Source organism: Lagopus muta, chromosome 15 (assembly GCF_023343835.1).
Source record: "Lagopus muta isolate bLagMut1 chromosome 15, bLagMut1 primary, whole genome shotgun sequence".
Classification (NCBI taxonomy): Eukaryota; Metazoa; Chordata; class Aves; order Galliformes; family Phasianidae; genus Lagopus; species Lagopus muta.
The window spans coordinates 3,060,679-3,084,151 of NC_064447.1; the positions used below are offsets into that span (position 1 = coordinate 3,060,679).

The following is a 23,473-nucleotide window of genomic DNA, read 5'->3' on the forward strand; positions in this document are numbered from 1 at the left end:
TGTCACAGCCCCCTGGCGAGGGGTGGGTGCCCAGAGCTTCTTCCTGGGTGCTTTTCCCTTTCAAGGCCAACAAAGAGCCACTGTAATAAAGGGGGGGATGCCTTGGCTGGACCCTGGTAACAGGGCTGGGTTCCAGCAGCAGCTAGGAGGCCATGGAGAAGGGGAAGTCTCCAGCCTGGTTCCTGCTTGCTGGCAGTGCGGTGGCCCTGGGTCCGTATGGTGCTGCTGAGTCCCCCCCACCCAGGCTGCAGTGCATTGCTGGCTGGCAGCTGGGTGCTTTGTGAGGCCCCACGTTGCCCTTTGCCCCGGCACAGCTGAGATAAGGGGATGGGATCCACCGCATTGGGCCTGCCGAGCAAACACAGGCTGTGCTCCTCCAGCCACTGCGTGTCCCTCCTCCTCCTCTTCCTGGAGCCGAGGGGTGCTGTGCTGCAGCCCTTTGCCACCCAGGGCCAGGGATACTGTGGTGAAGGAAACCGCACGCGCTCATGCCTGTGGGAGTCATTTATTCACTCGTCCCATTGCTGGCTCCGACCCACTGGCTCCAAGCGTCCCATTGCCCATGGGTTGCTCATTACCTGGGCGGCGTGTGGCAGCCCTGAGCTGCAGTGGGTCGCAGTGGGTCACAGCCCACTGTAGGGCTCGGCCTCCAGCCCCGCATGGCCCGGCACAGGAGGCAGCTCCCGCCCACTGCCTGGCAGCTCCGGCCCCGGCTCCACTGTCCAGTGGGCCAGCAGGTCGCTGAAGTCAGGGGTGCCGGCGTGCAGGAGGCTGCCGGGGCCGGGACCCGGCTCCCTCCAGAAGGAGGGCGGCAGTTTCCTCCTGTGCATGGGGGTGATGTGGCCATATTTCCTCTCCAGCCGCTGCGCCTTCCCGCTGACCGCCTGTGGTGCCAGGCACCGGCGCACGCCGTACTCAAAGAGCTCAGCCAGTGGCCCCAGCCTGTGTGCGGCCCCGTGGGCACCGAGTGCCGCCTCCGGCTGCGCCCGGCCGCCCCGTGCCGTGTGCCCCAGGCTGGGCGAGCTGCGGGGCGAGCTGCAGTCCTCGGGCACGCCATGGCCGCCAGCGGCCTCCTCCCGGCCCCGCCGCCCGAAGTACCGCTGGATGTCGCAGCTGATGAGCTCTGAGAAGCGCAGGAGTCGCAGCGTGGTCTCTGCAGCACTGGGGCAGGCGGGCTCCGGTCCGCCGCTCTGCTCTGCTGCCTCCTCTTCATCCTCCTCCTCCTCTTCTTCGTCGTCCTCCTCGGAGAGGTCGGGGAAGTCGGGCTCGGGATGTGCAGGCAGGAGCAGGCCGTGCGGGAAGGGTGAGGGCAGCCGCAGCTCGGCCAGCGGCCGGATGACGCCGGCAGCCATGTCGGTGCAAAGGGACACCCCGGGGTCTGGGCTCACCCTGCGGGCAGGGACACGGCGTGAGGGTGGCACGCAGCCCCGTCCTCCCACCCTGTCCTGTCCTGCTGCCCCGCTGCGGTGTTCCGCCCTCAGGCATTGTGGGGCTGTGTCACACTGTGCCACCGCCAGTGTGGGGTGCGGGGCAGCGGGGATGTACCCCTGTCCCTGGGATGGGGGCCATGGGACACAGAACAGCAGGGATGTCCCCGCTGATCCATGGGACACAGGGCAGCAGGGGTGTCCCCTCTAACCCCACTAAGTGCAGGGCAGTAGGGATGTCCCCAGTGAGATGTGAGGCAGCAGGGTCGTCCCATCCGAGTTGCAGGATGTGGAGCAGTACGAACATCCCCTGAGCTACAGAGTAAGTTTAGTGTTCCCCTGGACATCCCCTGTTACCCCAGGGCTCCGCGTGGTGGTGAATGGTATTGAGCACCTCCCGCCCTGGGCACAGCATGGTGAGATCAGGATGCTGAGAGCCCACACAAGGACCCCAAATGTTTCTCTGTTAGGGGATAAACCTGGCCCCCTCCCAGCACTGCTTTGTAGGCTCTGGTCACAGCTCAGTCCTGCCGAGCTGGATGAGGCCCCTCTATGCTCTCTATGCTCACTACAGAGCACTCAGCCACATGCCCCATTCCCCTCCACAGGCAAGTGATGGGCTCTGCTCCAGGGGCTCTGCACACCCTGCAGGGATGCTCACCTCCAGGAAGCAGGGAGAGCAGAGCTGCAGGGGCTGGAGGGCATTGCCCGGTGCCGTATCTCCTGCAGCGCCCTGGCTCAGCCCGGCTCGGTCGGCACTCACCTTAGTGCTGCTGCCCGGCCATGCATAGGCTCCCGCGCCGTTCCCCCTCGCTGTCCCTCCACCTGGGCCTGAAGTATTTATAGCAGAGCAGCGAGCTGACGGCTGGCAAATATTTGGTAGCCGTATTGTAATAGTAGACTCGGTAAACAGAGCCAGGGTTTGCTTTAGCACCCAGCAACGGGAGAGCGGCGCGGGGAGGGACGCGGGGACGGAAGGCAGGGCTCACCTTAATGGCTCACTCGCCAGGGGATTTTCAAGTGTTGTTCCTGTAGATTCACCTATTAAATCGGCAGCCCCAGCTGCCAAACTGCCCGCACACTTGTACCGAGGGCTCTTATCTCCCCGCTGATTGGAGGTAAAATCAAGCTTTGTCAAATAGGCGTAAAATTAAATTTCATGCTATTTTGACTCCTGGAGTAGGGATCTTCTGAAGAACACGGTGCTTATCGAGCGCTGCCTGTGCAAACAGAGCTGTGGCTGCAGTGGGTGAACCCTCCGGGCTGCAGCCTCCGAGGTGCTGCTCACCCCCCCTTGCAGCTCCAGATCCCCATCTGCAGCCCCATGCTCCCTGCAGACCCCAAGATGAGTGTGGGGCTCCGGTACCAGCCCTGGGGTGGAGGTTGGATGTTTTGGGGTGTTAGGGCACAGCAGGAAATGCACTTTGAGTGCTGGGGCTGGTGTCTCTGTCGGGCAGTGCTGGATGCAGGGAAGACAACGCTGTTGTGGGGAGCTCTGGGCCAGCCCCAGGACAGGGGCAGCACCCAGGTGGTAGCAGTGTCACTGCAGACAGGGTGCTGAGATGCCCTATGTTCCTCCTATGGCCTGGGACTGTGTTGGTCCATGCAGGGACAGAGGAGAAGCAATGACAACAGAGCAGCTGATGTCAGCAGAGGGCTGTGATCCTGCTGTGCCATTTCTGTTCTGGCACTGGGACATGATGGTGTGGCCATTCAGAGGGGTGCAGAGCACAGACAGGGGGCATGGGATAGCCGGGGGACACAGGGTGGCCAGAGGACATGGGGCAACCTACAGGTGACAGCAAGAGGACACACATGGAATGGCTGCCGGTCTGATTCAGTCCTGTCTCCACTCCTGCAGCACCTGCTGGGGCTCTCAGGTGGGACACCATGCACAGGGCTCGGGGATGGGCAGACCCTGCTCCAGAGCTGTCCTGCCCCTCTCCCAGGGGCTGACATGAGCTCCTAGTCTGGCCCTGTACCCTGGGGTGAGCTGTCCCTCAGTGCTGCTGAGGACGGTGCCATCCTGGGCTTGTTCATCACCCTCCCCACCCTGCATGTGGGGGGCAAAGCTGGGATCCGAGCCCCAGCCATGCCCCACCGTGCTGCCATCCCTCCCCACGCTCTCCTGCTGGCAGCACTGGGGGGGGCAGCAGGTCCCGCCCAGGCACCGCTGGGCAAACACGGCCAGCAGGAGCTGATAAGCCACGGGCAGCCTTCGATCTGCCACCTGATGTCACCCGCTGCCACCGCTGCCTGCGATGCACAGCCTGGCACAGCTTGGCACAGAATGGCACGGTTTGGCACGGCCTGGCACAGTCTGGTACCATGGCCTGGCCCAGCCCAGTATGGCCTGGTAGAGCCTGGTACAGATTGATGCAGCTCAGTAGGGATTGAGATAGCTTGGGGCATCGAGGTTTTTGGTTCAGGTCCATCAAAACTCATAAGGTCCTCTCCCTTATCTTGACACTATGAGGGAGACCTCGGAGCAGGGGAGTGAGTCGATCAGGATTGATGGGAGCCAGCATAGGAGACTCAGCTACCAGTCCTTGTTGGTACATGGCCTGAATACAGGCAGCTTTTTGACCAGGCAGATGACCTGAGGTCTGAAAAGCTGGCTGTTCATATGACCAATGGGTAAACCCAGTCCTGTGGGTCAATTCCTCCTGCCCAGTACGCTGCATGGGCGGTCAGAGAGTGATTTTCTTGTCCTGGTCTCATATTGAGAAAGATGCCAGGACCACAAAACCCACTGGCTTCCATATATCACTTAACATAATTTTATCTCCTCCTGTCAAAGACACCCTACAAAGATATTCAGTCTGATTCCTGCAGTCTCCTGTAGTATTTCTCTTGTAATTTGGCTAGCTCAGCCAGGGACCAAGGAATTGCTCTGGTGGTGGTGATAATGTGTCCAGGCTGGTCATTTTCACCTGCCTTAGTCCCTATTTCCATCTTTACAATAGGATCTTGGCAAAGCATACAACAACTAACATGGTAAAGGGGAGGGGGTGTGAGCAGGATGTGTACTTTTGGTTTTCCATGAATTACCAAGTAATGGAGTCCAGCAATTCCCCCAAGGCACAGGATTAGACCAAATTCCTTGAGAGAGGTCTGTAACCAATGCCCCCGGCAAGAAGAGAGATTTTATGATATTCTTAGGGACGATAACACGACCTGATGTTCACTGGTTGGTTCAGATATTGGTGCTAATGGTGTGGGGCTCTCAGTCCATCTAGGAGGGGATCCTACTCCATAGTGGTCCCTGCACTGTTTTATAATCTGCTAGCATTTGATCTCTGCTGAGTTTGTTACTTAATCACTACAGTGCACACTGCTTCTGCTAAATGGGGTTAGTCCGATAAGCTGTGCTAGGCTTGCCTCATGAAAGAGGAAGGAAAGCCTCCCCTGGGTCCTACAGGAGTTAGCTGCACTTCTTTATTTCATCCTAGAGGCACGGAGCCATAGCTGTGAGCATCATTTTGTGGTCCTGATTCAGTCTAGCACCATTTTGTTTCATATAATCAAGCCACACACTTGCCAGTAACCCACCAAGTTGGGGCTGACTCAGGCTCTTGGCACTAGCTAGGCCATGACTGGAGGGACAGAGTCAGGTTTATCTGTTCCCCAGTGACATAACTGCTGCAGGCCATGCAATAAAAAGGGTGAATAGGACTACTAGGCAGAAAACCGTAACCAGACCTTTGCCTAGCCCTGTTTTCTACCTTTCACCCAATTATGCCTTTCCCTTTCTCCAGCATGCCTTTCCAGGAGAATCCCACACACAGGTTGGTACAGCTCAAAGGGGCCTGACGTGGTTCAGCACAGCATGGCACAGGCTGCTACAGCATGATCTAGCAGTGCTCAGTATAGCCTGGCAGGGACTGGCACAGCCTGGCAGGGCTTGGTCCAACACAGCCTGGTTGGGCTTGGTATGGCGTGGAAGGGCCTGGCCCAGGTTGGTGCAGCTTGAAAGGGTCTGACAAGACTCAGCACAGCCTGGCACAGGTTGGTATGGCATGAGCTGGCAGTGTTCAATGCTGCCTGACAGAGACTGGCACAGCCCGGCCTGAAACAGCTCAGCACAGCCTAGCAGGGGTTGGTGAGGCCCAGCCTGGCCTCATTTGACCTAGTAGAGCCTGACAGCATAGTGCAGCTCAGTGAGACCTGGCACAGGTTGGTGCAGCTTGAAAGGCTCAGCACGGCCTTGTACACGTTCAGGTTCAGCGTATGGCCCAGCAGTGCTCACTATGGCCTGGCAGAGATTGGCCTGGTCTGGTATAGCTTAGCATGGCCTGGCAGGGATTGGCACAGCCTGTCCTGGTATAGCCCAGCATGGCCTGGCAGGGGCTGGCGCGGCCTGTCCTATTGCAGCCCAGCACGGCCCAGTCCGCATTCCCCGCCCCCCGCAGAACTACACATCCCAGCATGCCGTGCGCCGCCGGGAGGGGCCACTTCCGCCCAGCGCCCGTCGTGCGTCGCCGCCGCCGAGGCCGAGGTCGGAGCCGCAGTTGAGGCCGCCGCCGCCGCCCTCCTCCCTCCCTCCTTCCCTCCCGCCGCGCCCCGCGGCCCCGCGCCCGCCATGTCGGCCCAGGCGCAGATGCGGGCCCTGCTGGACCAGCTGATGGGCACGGCCCGGGACGGTGAGTAGGGGCGGGCGGGGCCTGCAGGAACCGCGGCCTGGCGGCCGAGTGGGGCCCGGTCCGCCTCCGCCCGCGGCCCTCGGGCCGGCGTCGGGGCTGGGGGCCGCGGGGGGGGTGGCCGCCTCGCCCCGCCCCGCCGTGCCCTGCCCGCCGTGCCCGTCGGGTCGCAGCGGTAGGTAGGTGCCCCGCCGTGCGGAGCGCTGCGGTTCGTATCGCCCGAGCGCTCCGATCCGCCTCGTAGCGGGGCTGCTCAGGTCCTTTGCACTTTGTTTCGTAAGTGAATAAGTGCCTTTCTCTCTTTTCGTGTATTGAGTTGCTGTTGAATTGCTTCCCATATATTTTATTTCATACAAACTGAACAATTGTGGCCCCTCTATTTTATTTATAAAGGTTCAGTGTATCTTTGCCTGCCTACATCAATCTGCAAGGGAGTTGCAGAAAAGCCTCATGTTCATCGAGCCGTGAGTCACAACCAATTTTTAAAGCTGTTATAACAAAAAAAAAAAAAAAGAAAAAAAAACCCCAAAAAAAGTGTTTGCTTTTTTTTTTTTTTTTTTTCCTCCCCACCAGTAACTTTAAAAGTGTAGTTTAGAAAGAAAGAAAGAAAAACCATTTTCAGTAGACACAATTCCTGGATGCTTGCAAACCCTATTCCTATTGAGTACTACACACCTGTGTCGTATACACAGCTTAGCTTTAAAACTGTCACATACCATTACCACTTTGCCTTTACTTTTATGTATCGTTCCCCTGACTTCCTTACTGCAGGTGTGGGCAAGAAAGCTTTTCCTTTAAAACTTTTCAACAGTGGGCATAAAATTCTGCAGCTGAGGTCTTGAAGAATGCAGATGGGTATAGTATATGTTGGAGCTCGCAGTGTGTATTGACTAACTTTGTTTCTTTTTTATTTTTTATTTTCTTTTTTGCTTTTCTGATACTGTCTTGTTGAAGTGGCTCCTGAGTGTAAAATGTCTCCTGAGGGCGGGAGGAGGGTGGGAAGTGCGCTTCGTGCTCCGGGCCGAGACCTACGAGATGCAGCATTTCACGGCCTTGGAAAACACACTGCAGACTTGGTATTGAGACCAAATGGACTGATGTCTTAATCATCAGATTAACAAATAGCAGTTGCCTATAAAAAGAAAACAAACAAACAGTCAAACCCAACTGCCCAGCACAGCCTTATTTTGTGATTCGCGGCCCTCTGCTAGCTTGGGTTTCGGTATCTCCTGCCCCTTCATTATGGCAAAACAAAAGGGGGGATAAAACAACCAAAAGCGTTGGCTCTGAGCCAGACTGTCTGTCTCCTTTTCCTCTTTGGGCTGTGCAGTCTCTTTATATGGATGACAGGCCTTGGACATTATTTGGCTCGCCAACACTGTGTTTATCATGGTGTACGATGAATAAATGCTAAAATGGCATTTGCTGCCAACTACAAGTTTTCCAGAATATCCTGTCACCCTCCAAGTAATTCTGGGGAGCAGGAACACCAAGTATTTTAATCTGCATATTGAGGTGAAGTGATCATACCGACATTTCTGTTCTCCTGTCAGTGTTCTAATGTCTCCTTATTTAAAACCACAAATGAATTTCAGGAGATGAAACCAGGCAAAGGGTGAAGTTTACAGACGATCGTGTCTGCAAGAGCCACCTCCTGGATTGCTGTCCTCATGATATCCTGGCAGGAACAGTAAGTATTCCTCTGGAATAAGGAATTCTGGTAAGGCAGAAGTTGGCACAGCTCTTCAGGGCTTCTCTGTGCCACCCAAAGTACCTTCTAGCAGATGCAGCCTGGGAAATGTCAGACTTCCCTTGCCTTAGGAACAGCCAGCCATTTTCATCTCAGTTTCCATGCTGTCTTTGGAACCATTACAGTCAGGTGTACTCTGAATTCATCCACACTGCTTTTTCTATCGCAGCTGATGTGAAGTTGCAAGTTTATTTCTGTTTTGACAGCTTGTGGTAATTAGGAAATGAAGCTCGTGCTGTGGGGGTCGTGGGATCGGAGCCTAGGGGAGCCAGCCTGCTGTCCTGGGTGCTGCAGTGTGCTGCATCTTCAGCTTGGCAAACCTCACGAGCTGCAATAACCCTCAATCCTCAGAGCTTTTCAGTCACCTTTTGTAAAGCAGGTGATATTCTCCCAGTGGAATTTCAGCTTTTTCATCATAAAGGGTTGGCATATAATGGCGGGTTACAGCTCAGGCCAGCTTTGTCTTTTATTTTGTTGGTGTGAGAGGTATGCTGCTCTGCCTGACTGCTTTCAAACAGCTGGAACAGTTTCCTTCACTGGTGCCCTCTGGGGATACAGCTGGCCACGTTTCAGAGGCTTGGCTCAGATGTTCTCTGTGAGAGCAGAAGGTGATGTGGTAACAACAAGGTGTTGTGCAGTAAGAATCCGATTCAGTGCCCGGATGAAAGATGCAATCCAGCTTTCAAAAGAAAACACTGTAGGACTTTGGTAATTATTGCATTGCTTAATTGCAGGATGGAGATGAGTAACACTGTTTGTCTCTAAATGCTGTGATGTTTCATGTTGTCCATCCACTTAACCAGGTTTTTATTTTTAACTGCAGTCCTTGTTTATAGCCCTTTATTGTGTCATTTCACGAGCTGGGGTTTGACACGTGGGTTCCCAGCAGAGGGAAGGGCTGGTATTACACTGCTGTGGTGGCAGGGTGGCACGGCAGTGCTGCCAGGGAGAGCTTTACCAAGCACTGCCTTGGCTCTGAGCAGGCAGACTTCACTTCTAAATGGCTGTTGCTGCCATTTAGGGTAAGTCTGGAAGAATGGAACACAAATCTTTGTGTTTTCAAAATGTCCTAAGGGATGCAGGGCCAAATTTGGAAGCTCAGGTGTATTTTCTATCACTGCATCAGTTTCTGTGTCACCTCACTTCTGTTTCAGATTTTAAAGCTTCTGAGATCACTTCTGCTCACTTCCATTCTTCGTGTGAACCAAGGTGGGTTAGGGTAGAGTTTTTTGAACGTGAGACTCTTAGCAGGTTTTTGGAGCCTAGGTGTGCTTTGAAGACGTGTGGTGCCTTCTGCTCTTCCAGCATTTTTCCAGCAGAAAGTTGATGGTGATTTGAAGGGGTTGAACAAAGCAGTGTGAGGGACTGTTTGCAGCTGGTGACAAGGCACGGAGGAAGCCTGGGGTTTGAAGTGTGTTCTGAATGTCCTGGGTTGGAGAAGCACCCAGGAGCAAGGAGGACTGCTGCTACACAGGTGTTCTCGTGGATCACCCAAATGATGTTGTGGTGGCCTTGAAGTGGTTGAAGAGCTCTGTGCACCACTAACAGTAGATTCTTGGGAGTGAGAAAATGCATTGGTGCCACAGGTCTGTATGGAGAGAACAAGCCAGGTCTGGAACAGAATCAGCAGTTCAGCTGTCAGTGCTGCCAGCACAGAATGAATCATGCAGGCTTTCATTGTGTGTCCAGACAGGTCTACTGGCATCTTATGGTGCTCTGGTAATGAAGGAACTGATGGGTGAATCAGCCTTAACTGAATGAGGTGACATCCATCTCTGGATGTGTGTTATTGAAAAAGTCAGGACCTTGGAGCTCCTTGGCAACTTCCAGCAGATGTTCTGAGCTTTCTGGTAACAATTGTGATGCATCCTTTCTCCTGAAGGCATTGTTACTGCTGCATCCTTCGTGTATGCAGCTGTTTCTTAGTGGGAGGCTGGTTGGAGATGAGCAGGGAACTGGATCTGGTCAGTAGCAGTGCTCAGTGAGATATGATCACATTCCCCTCACTGACCTTCAGGTGTAGGGTAGGAAAGACCCAGATTTTGGGGAACATTCTGGAATGTTCCTTACAGCTGCAGAAGATGCATTTGCTTTGTTAAGTGAGCCAGTGTGCCTGGGGGTGAGGGCTGTAGTGTTATTTGGCATATTCTTGTGATTACTGCTATTTTTTTCCATCTGAACTTTTCATTACCCTGGTTTTCTTTTTGGTCTCCATGGGAAAGAAGGACAATTCTGGGAGAATGCAAGTTGATGTTTCTTGTAGCCAGGTACCAGGAGAGACTTGATGTGGAGGTGGTTAGCGGCCTGCAGGGAGCTTTGCAGGGAGCAGTAGGTGCTTTGCTGCTCGTGGAAGTACTGCAGCACATTCTGTGATTTCTGTCTCTGCTGATGAGTGGATGGATGAGCCCAGAAGCTGTGCAGGTAGAGCAGTACTTGGAAACTGTATTCAAGGAAGTTACTGTGTCCCCAGTGGGAGGTGAGAGAGCTTTGCAGGATTACTTTGTGAGTATCTGTGCTCCTGTTTTTTTGGCTGGGCAAATCACTAGAGCCATGATTGCATCTGAAGAACATGGAAGGAGACTGGTGAATTAACAGTTTAGCAGTGGTACTCAGAGGAGACCTCAGGAAGTGGGTTGTGCAGCAAACATGAGGGGGATTTGTTACCACTGACATCTGAACATGTTTGGTCTGTGTCTGAGTGGGGAGTTAAGGCTTTACTCAGGCTCTACCATCTTAAGTATCTGGGCCACAGACCAGCCATGGGTAGTGATTGGAGCAAGTCACAGCCCCTGCTAGAAAGTCTGAGTATTTGGTGCCAGGCCTCCCTGGTGAGACAAGAGGAGTCTTTGAAAGAAAGGCTAGTAGTGATCTCACCTGAGGTGAGCGATCCGTGAGGAAATCTCCGTGCATAGAGATCACATCGAAGGATTTGAAGGAAGACCTGAGGTTTGTATGCCAATGAAACCTGGACGTTTTCCCTGGCAGAAGAGATTGAGAGACTTGCTGCCTTTTAACAAAGAGTGAGAGGAATACAGAACACGGTGGCTCTGCTGAAGCCTTCTGCTGGAGCCCCTTCTCTGAAGTGGAGTGAGTGGCTCAGCTTGCCAGGAGAGTTCACAGGAGATAACCTATGATCTGTAACAATCCTGTGGAGCGTTGCTCTTTCTCCCTATATTGTAAAGAGATTGCGGTAGAATAACGATAAGAATAAAAAATCTAACTCATGTAATGCTCTGATGTTTATTAAGTTTTTCTTATGGTAAAATTCCAGTAGCTCTTCAGCATTTCTTCAAGAGTTTTGCCTGAAGATGAACGTTATTAAGCTCTAAAAGTACTGGAACAACTGTTTTTTGTAGGCATTAAATACCCACCATTAGAGCTCACAACGCTGCTCCTGTATGCAGGATCTGAGCCTGCTGTCAGTGCCTCCTGTTTTGGGTAAATGTGAGTGAAATGAGTGAGACTAAATAGTGACAAGTCATCTTGAATTATGAAAGGAGTTAATAATGCAGATAACTGCTGAAAACCCAAGCATTACCTGGTGGAGCTTTGATGGCTTTGCTTCATTCTCAGCATGTCCATCGCTGCTGTTGGAACACACTGCTTCATAGCCTGTCCTTGGCAATCCCCAGCTTTGCTTTGGGGTGATGCTGGTGGGTTCTGTGCTGATCCCAGTGGAGCTGTATTTAGCTTTTCCTGCAGCTCTGTCTAGGTTTTTCCCCTTGATGCTGATGGCCAGGAGAGAAGAGGAATGGTGCTGGGATGTTCCTTGTGAGCCGGCACGTACCCTGCTGCTTGTGCTGCTGCCTGTGGCCCACACTCAGGCCTTTTGTTGTTTTGACTTTCAGAAATGGTGTGCTCTTTTTCTATTTTAAGAATAGAGAAATGCTCTCCTTTACATATTGATAGCATACAAATGCAATTTCCACATTTTGAGAGCATAATTCAGTTATTTGGCCATTAGCTACTAGAGTTGGGAAACCAACCAGATTTAAATAGCATTATCTGCAATGGAAGTGAATAGCAGCATGCAAGTCAGGGTTTTCCAGGAAAGAAGATGCTCTTGTGGAGTCTGTCATTAGATAGAGACATCAAAATGACCTGATGCAGAGAAATCAGCACTGAACTGGTGGGTTTAAAGTCCCAGCAGTAGCTGAAAGCAGAAGGGCTAGCTGCAGAGTTAGGATCTGCTGTATCTGATCTGCTGTGCTTTCCTACTGGCCGTACCCCTGCTTACTGTAAATCCCCTTGCCCTTGCTAGGAGGCATTCCATCTGTGTTCTATGGTTCGCTGTCTTTCAGTATGCCATCAAGGCTCTTTCTGATACAGATACACTCTTCTGTGTGAGCTTTAAACTTAGGGTACACAGCTGTGTGTTTGCTGTGCTGTAGCTTCTAAACAGGAGGTGTTTGTATTTGGTGTCTGTTGAAGGAGCTCCTGCTGTAGCTTGCTGTGCCCTCCCAGCTCCCTCCCAGCAATTTCCAAGGCCATGCTGTGACCTGAAGCAGGGGTGGGTCTGGATTTGAAGTATTTGAGGTGCTTGTTGAAAGGACTGCTAGAGAAGTGGTTCTAGCAAACGTGATTCTTCTGGCTAGTTCTGTTACTGATAGGTTAAGAGGAAGCTCTTCTTCCCAAAGAAGTTTTATTTTGATATGATAAACTTGTCAAGAGTTACATATTTTCAGCTTATTGCCATAATGGAGTTTTCTTACATATATTTTCCTTTTAAACAGAGAATGGACCTGGGAGAGTGCACAAAGATCCATGACTTGGCACTGAGAGCAGATTATGAGATTGCAAGTAAAGAGAGAGATCTGTTTTTTGAGCTGGATGTAAGTATGGGGATGTTTTGTTTGGTTTTGTTGGTTTTTATGGAAACTGCCTCTTGAAATCATTGGCTGACCCATAGAACTGGGTGTTCTACTGTGGGTGTTTCAGCTAATCACGTTATTTGATGTGGCAAAAATGTCCTGCCCCTTCCCAAACATCATCTTGATGCTGACTTTAAATTGCAAAATTAATTCTGACTCTTGTAACCAAACCAGTGCAGCTAGCTGGGAGGCTCTTTGGGCATTCCTTGCATCCCACACCTGCTGCTCTGTAGCAGGTCATTGTAACCTGGTGGCCTGTCCCAGCAGGAGAACAAATGTTACAAGCTTTTGCTCAGTCATTTTGCTTTCAGCCACGTTTCGCTTTCTGTGGTGAAACAAATCAAGTGGAAGAACATTTGCCTTCTCGTTTCATGCAATGCTTTTTATGCTTGCATCTGTTGCTCACCCACTGGAAGTTGCAGTGCAGAGCTGTACATGACAGACTTAGGGGCAGGGATCGAATTTTACTTCTGCAGAGCATCCTTTGTGCCCATTTTTGAGGTTGGCTGTGCACTGTGTTGTTGTGGATTGCACCCCTAGCTGCTGGCTGTCGTTCTGGCACAGAGCATGTGGACTGACAGTTGTTTGAACCTGCAGGCTATGGATCACCTGGAGTCCTTCATTGCCGAGTGTGACAGGAGAACAGAACTGGCCAAAAAGCGCCTGGCTGAGACACAGGAAGAGATCAGTGCTGAAGTGTCTGCCAAGGTATGGTCCTCTCCTTTAGCCTTGGTTCTGAAAGTCTGTGCAAGAGCACTGATGTTCTGCTGTTGCTCGATTCTGGAGGTTACGCTCAATAAAGACTTCATGCATTTGAGCCATCACCTTCAAATGCTGCTCTGGCTGTTCTTGTGATTAAACTTCTTGGTTCCAAGGGCAATAGTAAGGTAAAATATCAACTCTAAAATATGTTGCTTAATTGTGGCTATGATATATATAGGTTTTCCCTCCTATTCAGTGTTCGTGTGGCAGCTTAAAATAGTAAATCCATCTTGTAATCGTTGTCTTTCCATGTAGCAAATGGTCCTATGGTTTCCTCTTTGGGAACTTCTTTCAGTGGGACAATACAAAACATTTCTGAAGCTGGATTTGTTGTGTCTCCTGTCCTGTAAGCCAGGAATGTGCCACTGTTTGCAGCAGAGCTGATGATGTCCTGTCCATGTATATTTTCTCCCTTCACTGTCTGTGACTGCGCTGCCTGTACTGGGCACACCAGTCCTTTTTTGTTGAGACTCCTGAAGTTTTGTGGTCTTCTTCTATAACAACAGCTTACACAAAACAGTAGGTGTTTTTAGTTTTCTAAGGGAAAAAGAAGTTGCCCTGCAGTCTTTTGCAAGATTTTTTTCTCTGTTTTGTAAAGAAACGAAACAAAAAACAACTGTTTTCTTTAGGCAGAGAAGGTGCACGAACTGAACGAAGACATAGGAAAACTCCTAGCTAAAGCTGAACAGCTGGGAGCTGAAGGGAACGTTGATGAGTCTCAGAAGATCCTGATGGAAGTGGAAAAAGTCCGAGCAAAAAAGAAAGAGGCAGAGGTACGGCCTTGGTTGTCCTGTGACGTGTAGAAGGTGATTGAGTTGGGCTGAGTCCGTGACAGACACCGGGGTGGTTCCTACCTCTTTTTCTACTTCACCAGCACCTCCTCTTTCAATGCCAGCAATGTGTCAGCAAGCAGCAGGCAGGGTAGTGTGATAAGTGAAGAAAAGCTTTGTAGAAACTCTGATCTGGTGAAGAGAGATGACTGGGGAGGTGGCAGTTGTTCTTCTGAAATATTTGGTCGGTGCTCAGTTACCTGCAGGGATAGAATGTCAGGTTAGCTGTGCTCACGGTGTTTTGCATGGTACCTCCTTTGTACTGAGGGTGCTTTTAATGATCCTTGAAAGCATCAGGGCAGTTCTTTGCAGGACTTCCCCTGGAGGTCACAATTGACACTTGCCTGTTTTTTTTGTTGTTGTTTTTTGTCTCCCTTCAGGAAGAATACCGAAATTCAATGCCTGCATCCAGCTTCCAACAGCAAAAGCTGCGTGTGTGTGAAGTCTGTTCAGCATATCTTGGTCTCCATGACAATGACCGGCGTCTTGCTGACCACTTTGGAGGCAAATTACACTTGGGTTTCATTCAGATTCGTGAGAAACTGGATCAGCTGAGGGTAATCTTGTCTGTTTTAAACCTTCTCCTTGTAGTTCTGAAGGTATTCAGTACATACAGTAAGTTCATACAGAATTCTTTGCAGAATGCTTATACAAGCCCAGAAGTTTCTGATGTCAGAACCCCTGAAACTTCAAATGCAAGTTTGCTTAGTCCTATCTTGGGTTCTGTTCTGCAGTTTCTGTGTAATGGAAAAACTTTAATTAGAATTAGACCACTGCTGTAATTCCTTCCTTGCATATGACTGCACCAATGGTCTTTTCCATTGGTTTGGCTGAAATTTGTCACCCTTTGCTTCATTTCTGACTATCGGAGGGCACTTTGGGTTCCTTCAGTGAAGTGCTTTAACTGGAGTTTCATACAGTGCTGTCAGTGATTAAGGTCTGCAGCAGCTGAAGTGTTGAAGTTTTCTGGAAGGGTTTGTAATGGAGTTGCTCTGTTGGCCATGCTTGCAAACTGGAACCCTTAACCTCCTTGAGTAAGAGTTGTGGTTCCTGTGCAGTTTTTGTTTGTGTTGAGGTCAGTGCCTTCACTGATCATTGACACTGGGCTACTGCACTGTTCTGTTGTGTGCTTTCTAAGTGTGGTGGGACAGCCCCTGGGCTCACAGCATGCAGACTCATTTCTTACAGCACAGGTGCCCAAAACAGGTGCGTGCAGTGACGTTTCTTGTGCCAGTGTTTGTCAGTGAAGTTGACAGTGAACCTTGATAAAGATCTTGGCTAGCACAAAGAACGCAGTGCAACTGTTGTTTATCTTACTGCCTGAGTAAGCTCCCTGCAGATCTATCTGACATGCTGCTTATACTGAGGTATGATGTGAACTTTTTTTTTCTAGAAAACAGTGGCAGAAAAGCAAGAGAAGAGAAACCAGGATCGTTTGAGACGGAGAGAAGAGAGGGAACGAGAGGAGAGGATGGGCAGGCGGTGAGTGAAAGCTGGTAACTGTTTTGTGAAGCTGGTTTTGAAATAATCCGATTTCTTACTGCAGGAAATCAGCAGCTGTTGCTGCATGAGCTGTTGGATGTGCTGTGGATGCTGTGTGGGCACCTTGGCATTCAATTAAAAATAATGCACAAAATCCCTGCATCAGAGTAATTGTAACCTCCTCTGTCTGAAAACAGAAGCTCAGAAGAGACTTCAGGCTTTTATTGGTCTCGTCCCTGTGTCTTTGGAGTCTGGATGAAGTGACTTCACTGAGTGCACCCAAATGGGAAGACTTAACATGAATGCTCAAATAGCTCTACTAATACCAGAATTCCTGGGACAGCCTTCCTTGGTTCGAGGCTAGGAGGTGACAACAGAGTGAAGCCAGTATCTGTGAGCCAGATGGCAAGCTGCCTGTCTTATTCAGAAAGTTTTCTACAGTAACAGCAAGGCACTTCTGGCACAGTTTTGGAGAACACTTCCCAGCACATCCTCAAGCTGTTCTGCTCAGAGGAATCCCAAGGAGTGGCTGTTTCTGATGTTCATTGCCACGTGTGTCACTTTCTGCTCACGTGTGTATAATCCTTGAGCTGTGGGACTGTGTAGCAACTGGACAGATCAGTGGGATGGGAAAAGGTGTTTCACCAGAGATGCAGTGACCAAAGGATCAGCACAATAGAAAGGTGCTATAAGAGAAGAAGATTGCTTACTTGTATCAGAAGATTCCAGGTTCACGGTGGAAAACTCCACCAAGGAGGGCTCTCCATAAAGAGATCCTTCCTCAGAGGCAGTCAGCTTTTAAATAAGGTCTAAGAGAGGTGCAGCCAGGCTCCAGCCCTTCCCATCACACAGCTGAATTACCTTCACCTGTGCTCCCTGGGCTGACTGGCCCTTTCCCCAGGTGCTCGATCAGTGGTTCAGGCACATTCCCATACAGAGTGGCTGCAGTGTTGGTATTCTCATGACAAGCTTCCTTCCAGCTAAACTGGAAAAACAAATTCTTCCGTGTGCATAAGTGACTCAGTTAAACAGCGTGGTGTGAAGAGGGTGGTTGTTTGCCCTGGTCATGCAAGGGAAGTGGCTGAGTAGGAAGGAGTGCTGTTCTTTTTGTTACAGCACTTCCCCAGTCACGTGCTATGTTTCTCCTCACAGTCTTGTCCTTTGTGAATCCAAAGAGCCACCTTGCTGTCTGTGGAAAGCTCTTTTTCGATGTCAGCTGAAGAGTATTTCAGCCATCTGGCTGCAAGATGCACGGGATGCATGACCACAGTGTGCCTCTGGATATACATTTCTGGAAATGCTTGCAAACAAGTACCAGAACTGAGGCAGCTTGGCTTCCTGTGGTCTGTGGCTTAGTGGTTTCAGTGATCTGTGAAGGTATGAGCCCCAAATTGTTGTGCATTCTCTAGTTAGTGTGTTTTATACAGGTTCCCTCTTGCTGTGGATTGCCTGGTGTCAGAGCAAGAACTGTGTTGAGTTGGCCTGGGGTCTGAGTCCTTGCTGGTTTGGTATTTTGCACTACTTAAAGATTGTGGCCTGCCTTTGCCCTCACTCTGTATGGAGGGATCTCTGTGCTCTTCTATTCAGATGCTAAAGAAAACCACATTGTGGAGCCAGGAGTGACGTATAGAGGAGGTCAGTTTTCTTCTCTGAAATGAGAACTTGACCCAAAGAAGGAAAACAGTTTTCCCAGTGGATGCTGGGACGAGAGCTCAGGTTTCTTGATTTCTAAGTACCCACTGCTCTGGGCGCTGCGCGTTGCCATGCTTACAGGGGTATTTCTCCATCAAAAACACATCAGTGACTTCAACTGACTTAAGCTCTGCTTGAGAAGCAGTCTCTGGACACTTAAAGAACCACTTAAAAATGATCCTTTGTAACTCTGACTGCCACCTCTTCATGTGCAGCATCTCTGTGCTGATATCCAGTAAGGGGAACAATGCCACCTGACTCTGAGAAGTCTTGGTGACTTACAGGCACTGTGTCATGCCACAGAAGCCTGTAGATGGGCTTGCAAAGCCATAACTTAATTCATCTGTCAAATGAGCTGATATCCATAAAGAAATGAGTGAACTGGATTGTCACCCATGGTGGTAAATAAAGACAATCCTGTGTCATTTGGTGTTGCTGGTGACTCAGTGATCTCTTCAGACTGTAATTATCTGGGAAGCTGGCATGCTGTTAAGCTGAGCGTGCCATGGAGATGTGAGAATGAATGAGGCCTGGATGATTCTTCTCAATTTGATTTATATAATCTGGGGTGAAGAATTTCCAGTCTATCTCTGTTACTGTTCAGTAACAGTTATTCACATTTGCTTCCTCTTTTTCTTTTCTTTCCAGCTCATCTTTCCTAAGCAGGAAAAAAATAATTGATGGAAATTTCCACTGATTGTTTGTTAAATCCTTGTGATCAGAGAGAAAACACTGCATTTTTCCTTTATTAAAACCATTTCTTTTTTTAAATGTGCAGCCACCTCAAAGGAACCAAAATGAGAACTCTGTTCAGTGCCCATCCCACACTGGCTGGAGAGTGGCACTTTTTCATGACAGTGTTCATCTAGCTGATGTTAGGCCATGGAGGGTAAATTTGAAGTTAGAAGGGTGCATTGTAATACTGTATTAACAGAGTGCGAGTGGATGGTAGATCTTTCCTGCTTCACCAGAAAGCTCTTTGTGGAGTCAGTAAGCTGTCCCAACAAGCTCTGCTGGGACTGGTGCTGCTGTCCTGTTCTTTGCTTTTTTGACAAGTCTGTGACACAACCTTCCCCTCTCCTCCTCCCCTCTGCAACTGAAGCTGATGTTTTTAGGCTTTTTGGCAAGCTTTTTAAACTGTCATCTTAATTACTGTGTTAGTGTTGCTCCCTTTGAGAACTGCAGGGGTGAATGGGTTGTTTGTTGGGGGAAAGAAACAGAAAAACCTGCCATACCTTCTCTCACTTAACTGTCTTCTTCCTTCTAGGTCTGGATCGAGGAATAGAGATCGTCGAAGGTGAGTGTGAAGTGCTCCCAAATGCCTGTTTGTGTTTTTATGTAGTTACTGAGGTCTTGTAAATGGAGTAGGTGCTGTGCCTCAGTCTTCTCGTTGTGCTCCCTGAAAGAAATGGGAGCTTCTGCTTGGGCCCTTCTGCAGTACTGTGCAGCTGAATGTCAGCAGCTGAGCTGCAAGGCAGGAGTGGGCTGGCCCAGCCAGAGAAAGGGAGCTGTGCTCTGCACTACCAGCCTAAGAATGCTCTCAATGTCTTTGCCAATAAATGTCTCATATGCTTTGATAGTTCTAAAATATGAAATGTACCTGTTAATATAATACCTCAGGTGTAAAAATACAGAGATGTGTTACTAAAGCTCCCATCTCTGTGAAGAGCTTGCCTTGATGGTGTGACAACGTTCTATAAGTGATTGCGTACCTTGATCTCCTCTACTGTTTTACATAGATGTTGGCACCCTTTATTTGGTTTCTAGAGCAGATGGAAGCAAACCTGCTTTGAAAGTGCAGTGTTTTCACATGGGGGATGCTCTCTTTGGCAGGCTGCCATAGAGGTTATGGCAGTTTCACATATGACTGGCTGCTTCAGCCTAAGCGAGGCCTGTGTCACAGTTGGTAAGCTGTGCTCTAGGCATCAACACATCAGCAGCAGGAGTGATTTTTTCATAAGCTTCCCAGCAACTTGAATTGACCCTCTGGGGTCCTGTTGGTAGCGTGAGCCCAGCGATGAACCTCTTCGCCCTGCGGGTGATTTGCCTTCTGTGTTGGCAGGGAAGGGGGCGGGGGTCGATGCTCTGGATTCCTGTTAGTCTGGAAGGTCTGAGAGGTGGGCACGGGTGCGCAGACCCAGCGCAACGGCCTGTCTCTTGAATCTGAGGCAGTCTGTGCCCTCTGCAGATCCCGGTCTCGGGACAGGAGGCGAAGGCGCTCGAGGTCGGCGTCCCGTGAGCGGCGGAAGTCCCGCTCCAGGTCCCGCGACCGACACAGGCGCCACCGGAGCCGCTCCCGCAGCCACAGCAGAGGCCACCGCCGGGGCTCCAGAGACAGGAGTTCCAAACACAAGTACGTATTCCTCACGTGAGTGCCTCTGAAAAGGGGAGTCCCCGATGTAAGTGAGCCTCCTTTGATCCCTTAGAGTGGGTGAAACTACCACCACTTTCTCAAGCTGGGAGCTACAGTGTCCTGTACTGGGTCCTGAGCCAAAGCAGTGTTTCCCAGGGGCAGTTTGTAGGTGCTTTCATATGTTTATGGTCTTAAACTGAGACAGGACAGGTTTAGGTTGGATATGAGGAGGAAGTTTTTCACTCAGAGGGTGGTGAGGCCCTGGAACAGGTTGCCCAAGGAGGCTGTGGATGCCCCATCCCTGCAGGCATTCAAGGCCAGGCTGGATGTGGCTCTGGGCAGCCTGGGCTGCTGGTTGGCGACCTGCATACAGCAGGGAGGTTGAACCTGGATGATCATTGTGGTCCTTTTCAACCCAGGCCATTCTATGATTCTGTGAGAGCAGTAACTGTACAGTAAGGTCCCAGCTTAAGAGCAGAGTCTAGGAGATAGAACTGTCATTCTCTGATCTGCAGTGCTGAGCCTTGAGAAACTGCATAAGCAGCAGCTCAAAGGCCTGCTGGCACACACACAGTCTCCCCAGATGTGTAAAAGCCAAGTAACAGAGGCAGTTTTGGCATTACATTTCTGTGGTTTTCTTCTCCTTCCCAGCTTCTTGCTCTCAGTGGCACGGGGAATAGAAGTGTAGTAGAATGATTTGGGAACTAAGGGAAGTCTTCTGTTAGGGTAATGAGACAGCAGGTTAAGAGACAGTTATTAGAAATTTCTGTTGAGGGGGGAGAAAGACAGCTGTAATGAGGAGTATACCATTCTGCTGTCACCAAAGAGAAATCCTATAGTCTCTCTTCTGAGACTTAGCAAAACACCCACTGTGTTGGAGGACAGATGAAGCAAGCCTATATATGTAGTTGTATTAGCAAGACTGAAATGAAACGTTGCGTTTCCCTGCAACCTTTCTAAGCCTGGGGGCAAGTATATAACCAAGTGTTTGCTGAAGTTAGATCTGGCCTTTATTTTAGTGCTGTCAGTTAATAGATGAATGCTTCAGCAGTGCCTCATCTGATTAGGGACCACCACTAGAATACGCTTCTAGAAACGAACCTACTGTTGTGTATTTTGTCACTTGAGCTAAAGGGTAAGAAGAGGTTTTCAAGACACCTGATGGGAGGGGGATAATGGTCTGAAAAAGATATGTCTGTTAATAACTGTTGGGAGGGGGGGCTGTAAATACTGTTGATACTCCAATGGCTGAGATACTAAAGTCCTTTTTTAAATCTGTCTTGAACATGGAAAAAAAAAGAAAAGAAGTTTGGACAATTAGGAAGTGAGGAAGACCCTGTAATAACTATTACTAAAGAGCAGGTAAGGGATTACTTTGAAAACCTTGAACACATTCAGATCAGCCTGTTGAAGCTGCAGGTGGATTGGCTAGCTGACATATTTCCACAAAATTACTGAGAACTGGGGAGAGGTGAGACAATTTTAAGAGACAAAAAGTGAATGAGAAACCCTAATCCCTGAAAGTGTAGCTTCTGTTTTTACTCTGAGAATTCATGAAATGTATGTTCTGGTTCTGCTGGTCTGAAGGCTCACTTGGAGGTCTTAGGGTAAGAGAGCTGTGGGCAACAGGCAGCGTGGGGATGGGGAAAGAGTTGATCAGATGAGACAGACTTGTGTTGTCTTCTGTCTTGTGCTTACATGGCACGTGTAAGGTAATGAAAGCGACATGATGTGATATAGAGGGCTGTAAGGTTTTAATATAACTGTGCAATAGTTCCAAAGATTAGAATCTGCCTGAGTGGAGGCTGGAATCCATAAGGTACCTACCAGGTCTTTTGCTTATGACTGCAGAGGGACCTGCACACTGAGCTCTAGAAAACTGTGCTGTGCAGGATCTCTGAAAGCTCTGCCTAGTTCTGAAGGGCCATGGGCTGCTTGAGACAGCGACGGGCCAGCACCTAGTTGATAAGCTGACTGACTGATGGATTTGCAGTTGGCATGAATCATGCAGCATAAAAACTTTCTAAAATTGGACCTAGTATGAAACCCTCTGCTTCATTCTGAGTGGGCTGACAGCAAAGTGCTGCTGCAAATCTGCAGCTCTCATTTGGGCAGGCTGTAAAAAGATTTGTCCCTGCTGTGGTTTCTGAATAAAAACCTGCGTCATCCTGGCTTTGAACCCAGGATGTTAAAGATGCAAAGTGACAAAAGCCCAGGACTGAGCAAGCCTTTGAATGCAAAGAATACAGTTGGCATTTAAAGCAGTTGAGCAGAAGGCCACTAGCTTAGAGCGTAAGCAAAACACTGTAAAAGACACAAACGATGATGAGAAAAAGATTGGAAGTGCTTTAGTATGGCCCAGTAAACTAAGCGGGGGTGCAGGGAACACCTTGAGGGACTGACAGAGGCTGCACAGTGCAGTCAGTGCTGCAAAACTGTGTTCTGTTACATAAAAGCTTGTAGAGGGGCCAGAGTTTCCATCTTGGGTGGCACTACTCCTGACACTGCAGTACCCAGGCACACTTCTATAAGAAACCTGTTACAGCGTGGCCCCATTAGCAAAGATTTTGCCATTTTTATGTGCATTCTATGTAAATACTTTCTTCTGAAGCATATAGTAATGGTTTGCTTTGTACTTCAGATCTTCTAGGGATCGATCTTCAAGAGAGAAGTCACGAGACAGAGAGAGGAAAGAGAAGAGCTCTTCTGAGAGGCGGCACGAGAGCACAAATGGCAAATCTCGTTCCAAGAGATCAGAGGAGAGAGAAGCTGGCGAGATCTGAACTCAAACGATCGGTGTTGCACTGTAAATAGTCCGATAAACATTCTACACAAAGGCTAAATTTCCCATTTATATTTACTGAATACGACTCATCTTTTGTAGTTTGGAATTTTTATTGTTTGGCAGATAGCTGTGAGTTTGTAGAGACACCCAGTCCCGTACTGTTTAACAGGATTTTGTTTTAGTAGGAATCAATAAATCTGACGGCTCGTTTTCAATCCAGGTGGGAGGCTCACGTGCTGTGTTTGTGGTGCTGCGATGAGCAGGGCAGATGGTGCTGTGGTTGGAAACCTGTGCTCTGTGCTGTTTGTTAACACTTGGGCCCTTTTCATGAGACCTCCCTCCCTCTTTTCACAGTTGGTGTTTGAGAACAGCAGTAGCGTTGCTTCTAATTGGATTCATGTCTTTTTCTTGTACATGTTGAATTGAAAAGCTTGCTTTCCTCCTTTCAGTGTTTAGCCACCTCGTTTTTACACCTCCTGAGCAGTGCCTTGCTGTCTCAGGTGCTGTTTGGCCCTCGTGTCCCCCGTCAGCTGTTCATCTTTGTGCTGGGGACGGAACGACCGGAGCACATTTCTAAGTCTGTTCCCGGTATAACTGGGAAAAGAAAAGAAACTGGGCATATGTAGTGCGCACCGCAGTCAGAAAGCAGCTCGGCGCTGGGCTTTTCTGACTCAGCGCTGCGGAATGGCTGGGGGCAGCGGCTGGGCGCGGGGCTGTGCTGGCTGCGAGCGCAGAGCCGGGCGTAACGGGCCGCATCCCGCAGCCGGGTCCTCCCGCCCGCCTTTCTTTCCCAGCAGGGAGGCGGGCAGCGCTGCGCAGCCCGTAGCCGCGTTACCCGAGCGGTGCGGGGCACAGCGGGCGCTGCCGGCTTGGCGCCGCGC

The 23,473-nt window shown here is 50.0% G+C and overlaps 2 protein-coding genes across 5 annotated transcripts; one reads left to right on the forward strand and one right to left on the reverse strand.

Moving 5' to 3' along the window:
* Positions 1-623: 623 nt before the first annotated feature.
* Positions 624-1,367, reverse strand: PERCC1 (proline and glutamate rich with coiled coil 1). The gene has a single exon (XM_048962239.1). It carries the CDS (start codon positions 1,350-1,352, stop codon positions 624-626), a length of 729 nt encoding a protein of 242 aa, XP_048818196.1. The 5' UTR covers positions 1,353-1,367.
* A 4,520-nt stretch (positions 1,368-5,887) lies between these two features.
* LUC7L (LUC7 like) lies at positions 5,888-22,811 on the forward strand. Of its 4 annotated transcripts, none has more exons than XM_048961416.1 (11): positions 5,888-6,070; positions 7,663-7,757; positions 12,551-12,649; positions 13,286-13,396; positions 14,080-14,223; positions 14,661-14,837; positions 15,674-15,762; positions 18,722-18,751; positions 19,643-19,807; positions 21,108-21,169; positions 22,449-22,561. In XM_048961416.1, the coding sequence occupies exons 1-10, from the start codon at positions 6,010-6,012 to the stop codon at positions 21,133-21,135; spliced, it is 999 nt and encodes a 332-aa protein (XP_048817373.1). In that variant the 5' UTR covers positions 5,888-6,009; the 3' UTR covers positions 21,136-21,169; positions 22,449-22,561. The 4 variants fall into 4 exon arrangements, with proteins under 4 accessions (XP_048817373.1, XP_048817372.1, XP_048817375.1 ...); XM_048961418.1 differs by lacking the exon at positions 21,108-21,169 and adding an exon at positions 6,461-6,531 and having other exon boundaries at positions 5,948-6,070; positions 22,449-22,811; XM_048961415.1 differs by lacking the exon at positions 21,108-21,169 and having other exon boundaries at positions 22,449-22,811.
* The last annotated feature ends 662 nt before the right edge of the window (positions 22,812-23,473 follow it).

Excerpts from the sequence above, each read along its gene's own strand:
- PERCC1 (XM_048962239.1), bottom strand. The coding sequence starts at position 1,352 with ATGGCTGCCGGCGTCATCCGGCCGCTGGCCGAGCTGCGGCTGCCCTCA.
- LUC7L (XM_048961415.1), top strand. The coding sequence starts at position 6,010 with ATGTCGGCCCAGGCGCAGATGCGGGCCCTGCTGGACCAGCTGATGGGC. Across the intron at positions 6,071-7,662 it reads GATGGGCACGGCCCGGGACG|GAGATGAAACCAGGCAAAGG; the intron begins GTGAGTAGGGGC and ends AATGAATTTCAG. Across the intron at positions 13,397-14,079 it reads GTGCTGAAGTGTCTGCCAAG|GCAGAGAAGGTGCACGAACT; the intron begins GTATGGTCCTCT and ends TGTTTTCTTTAG.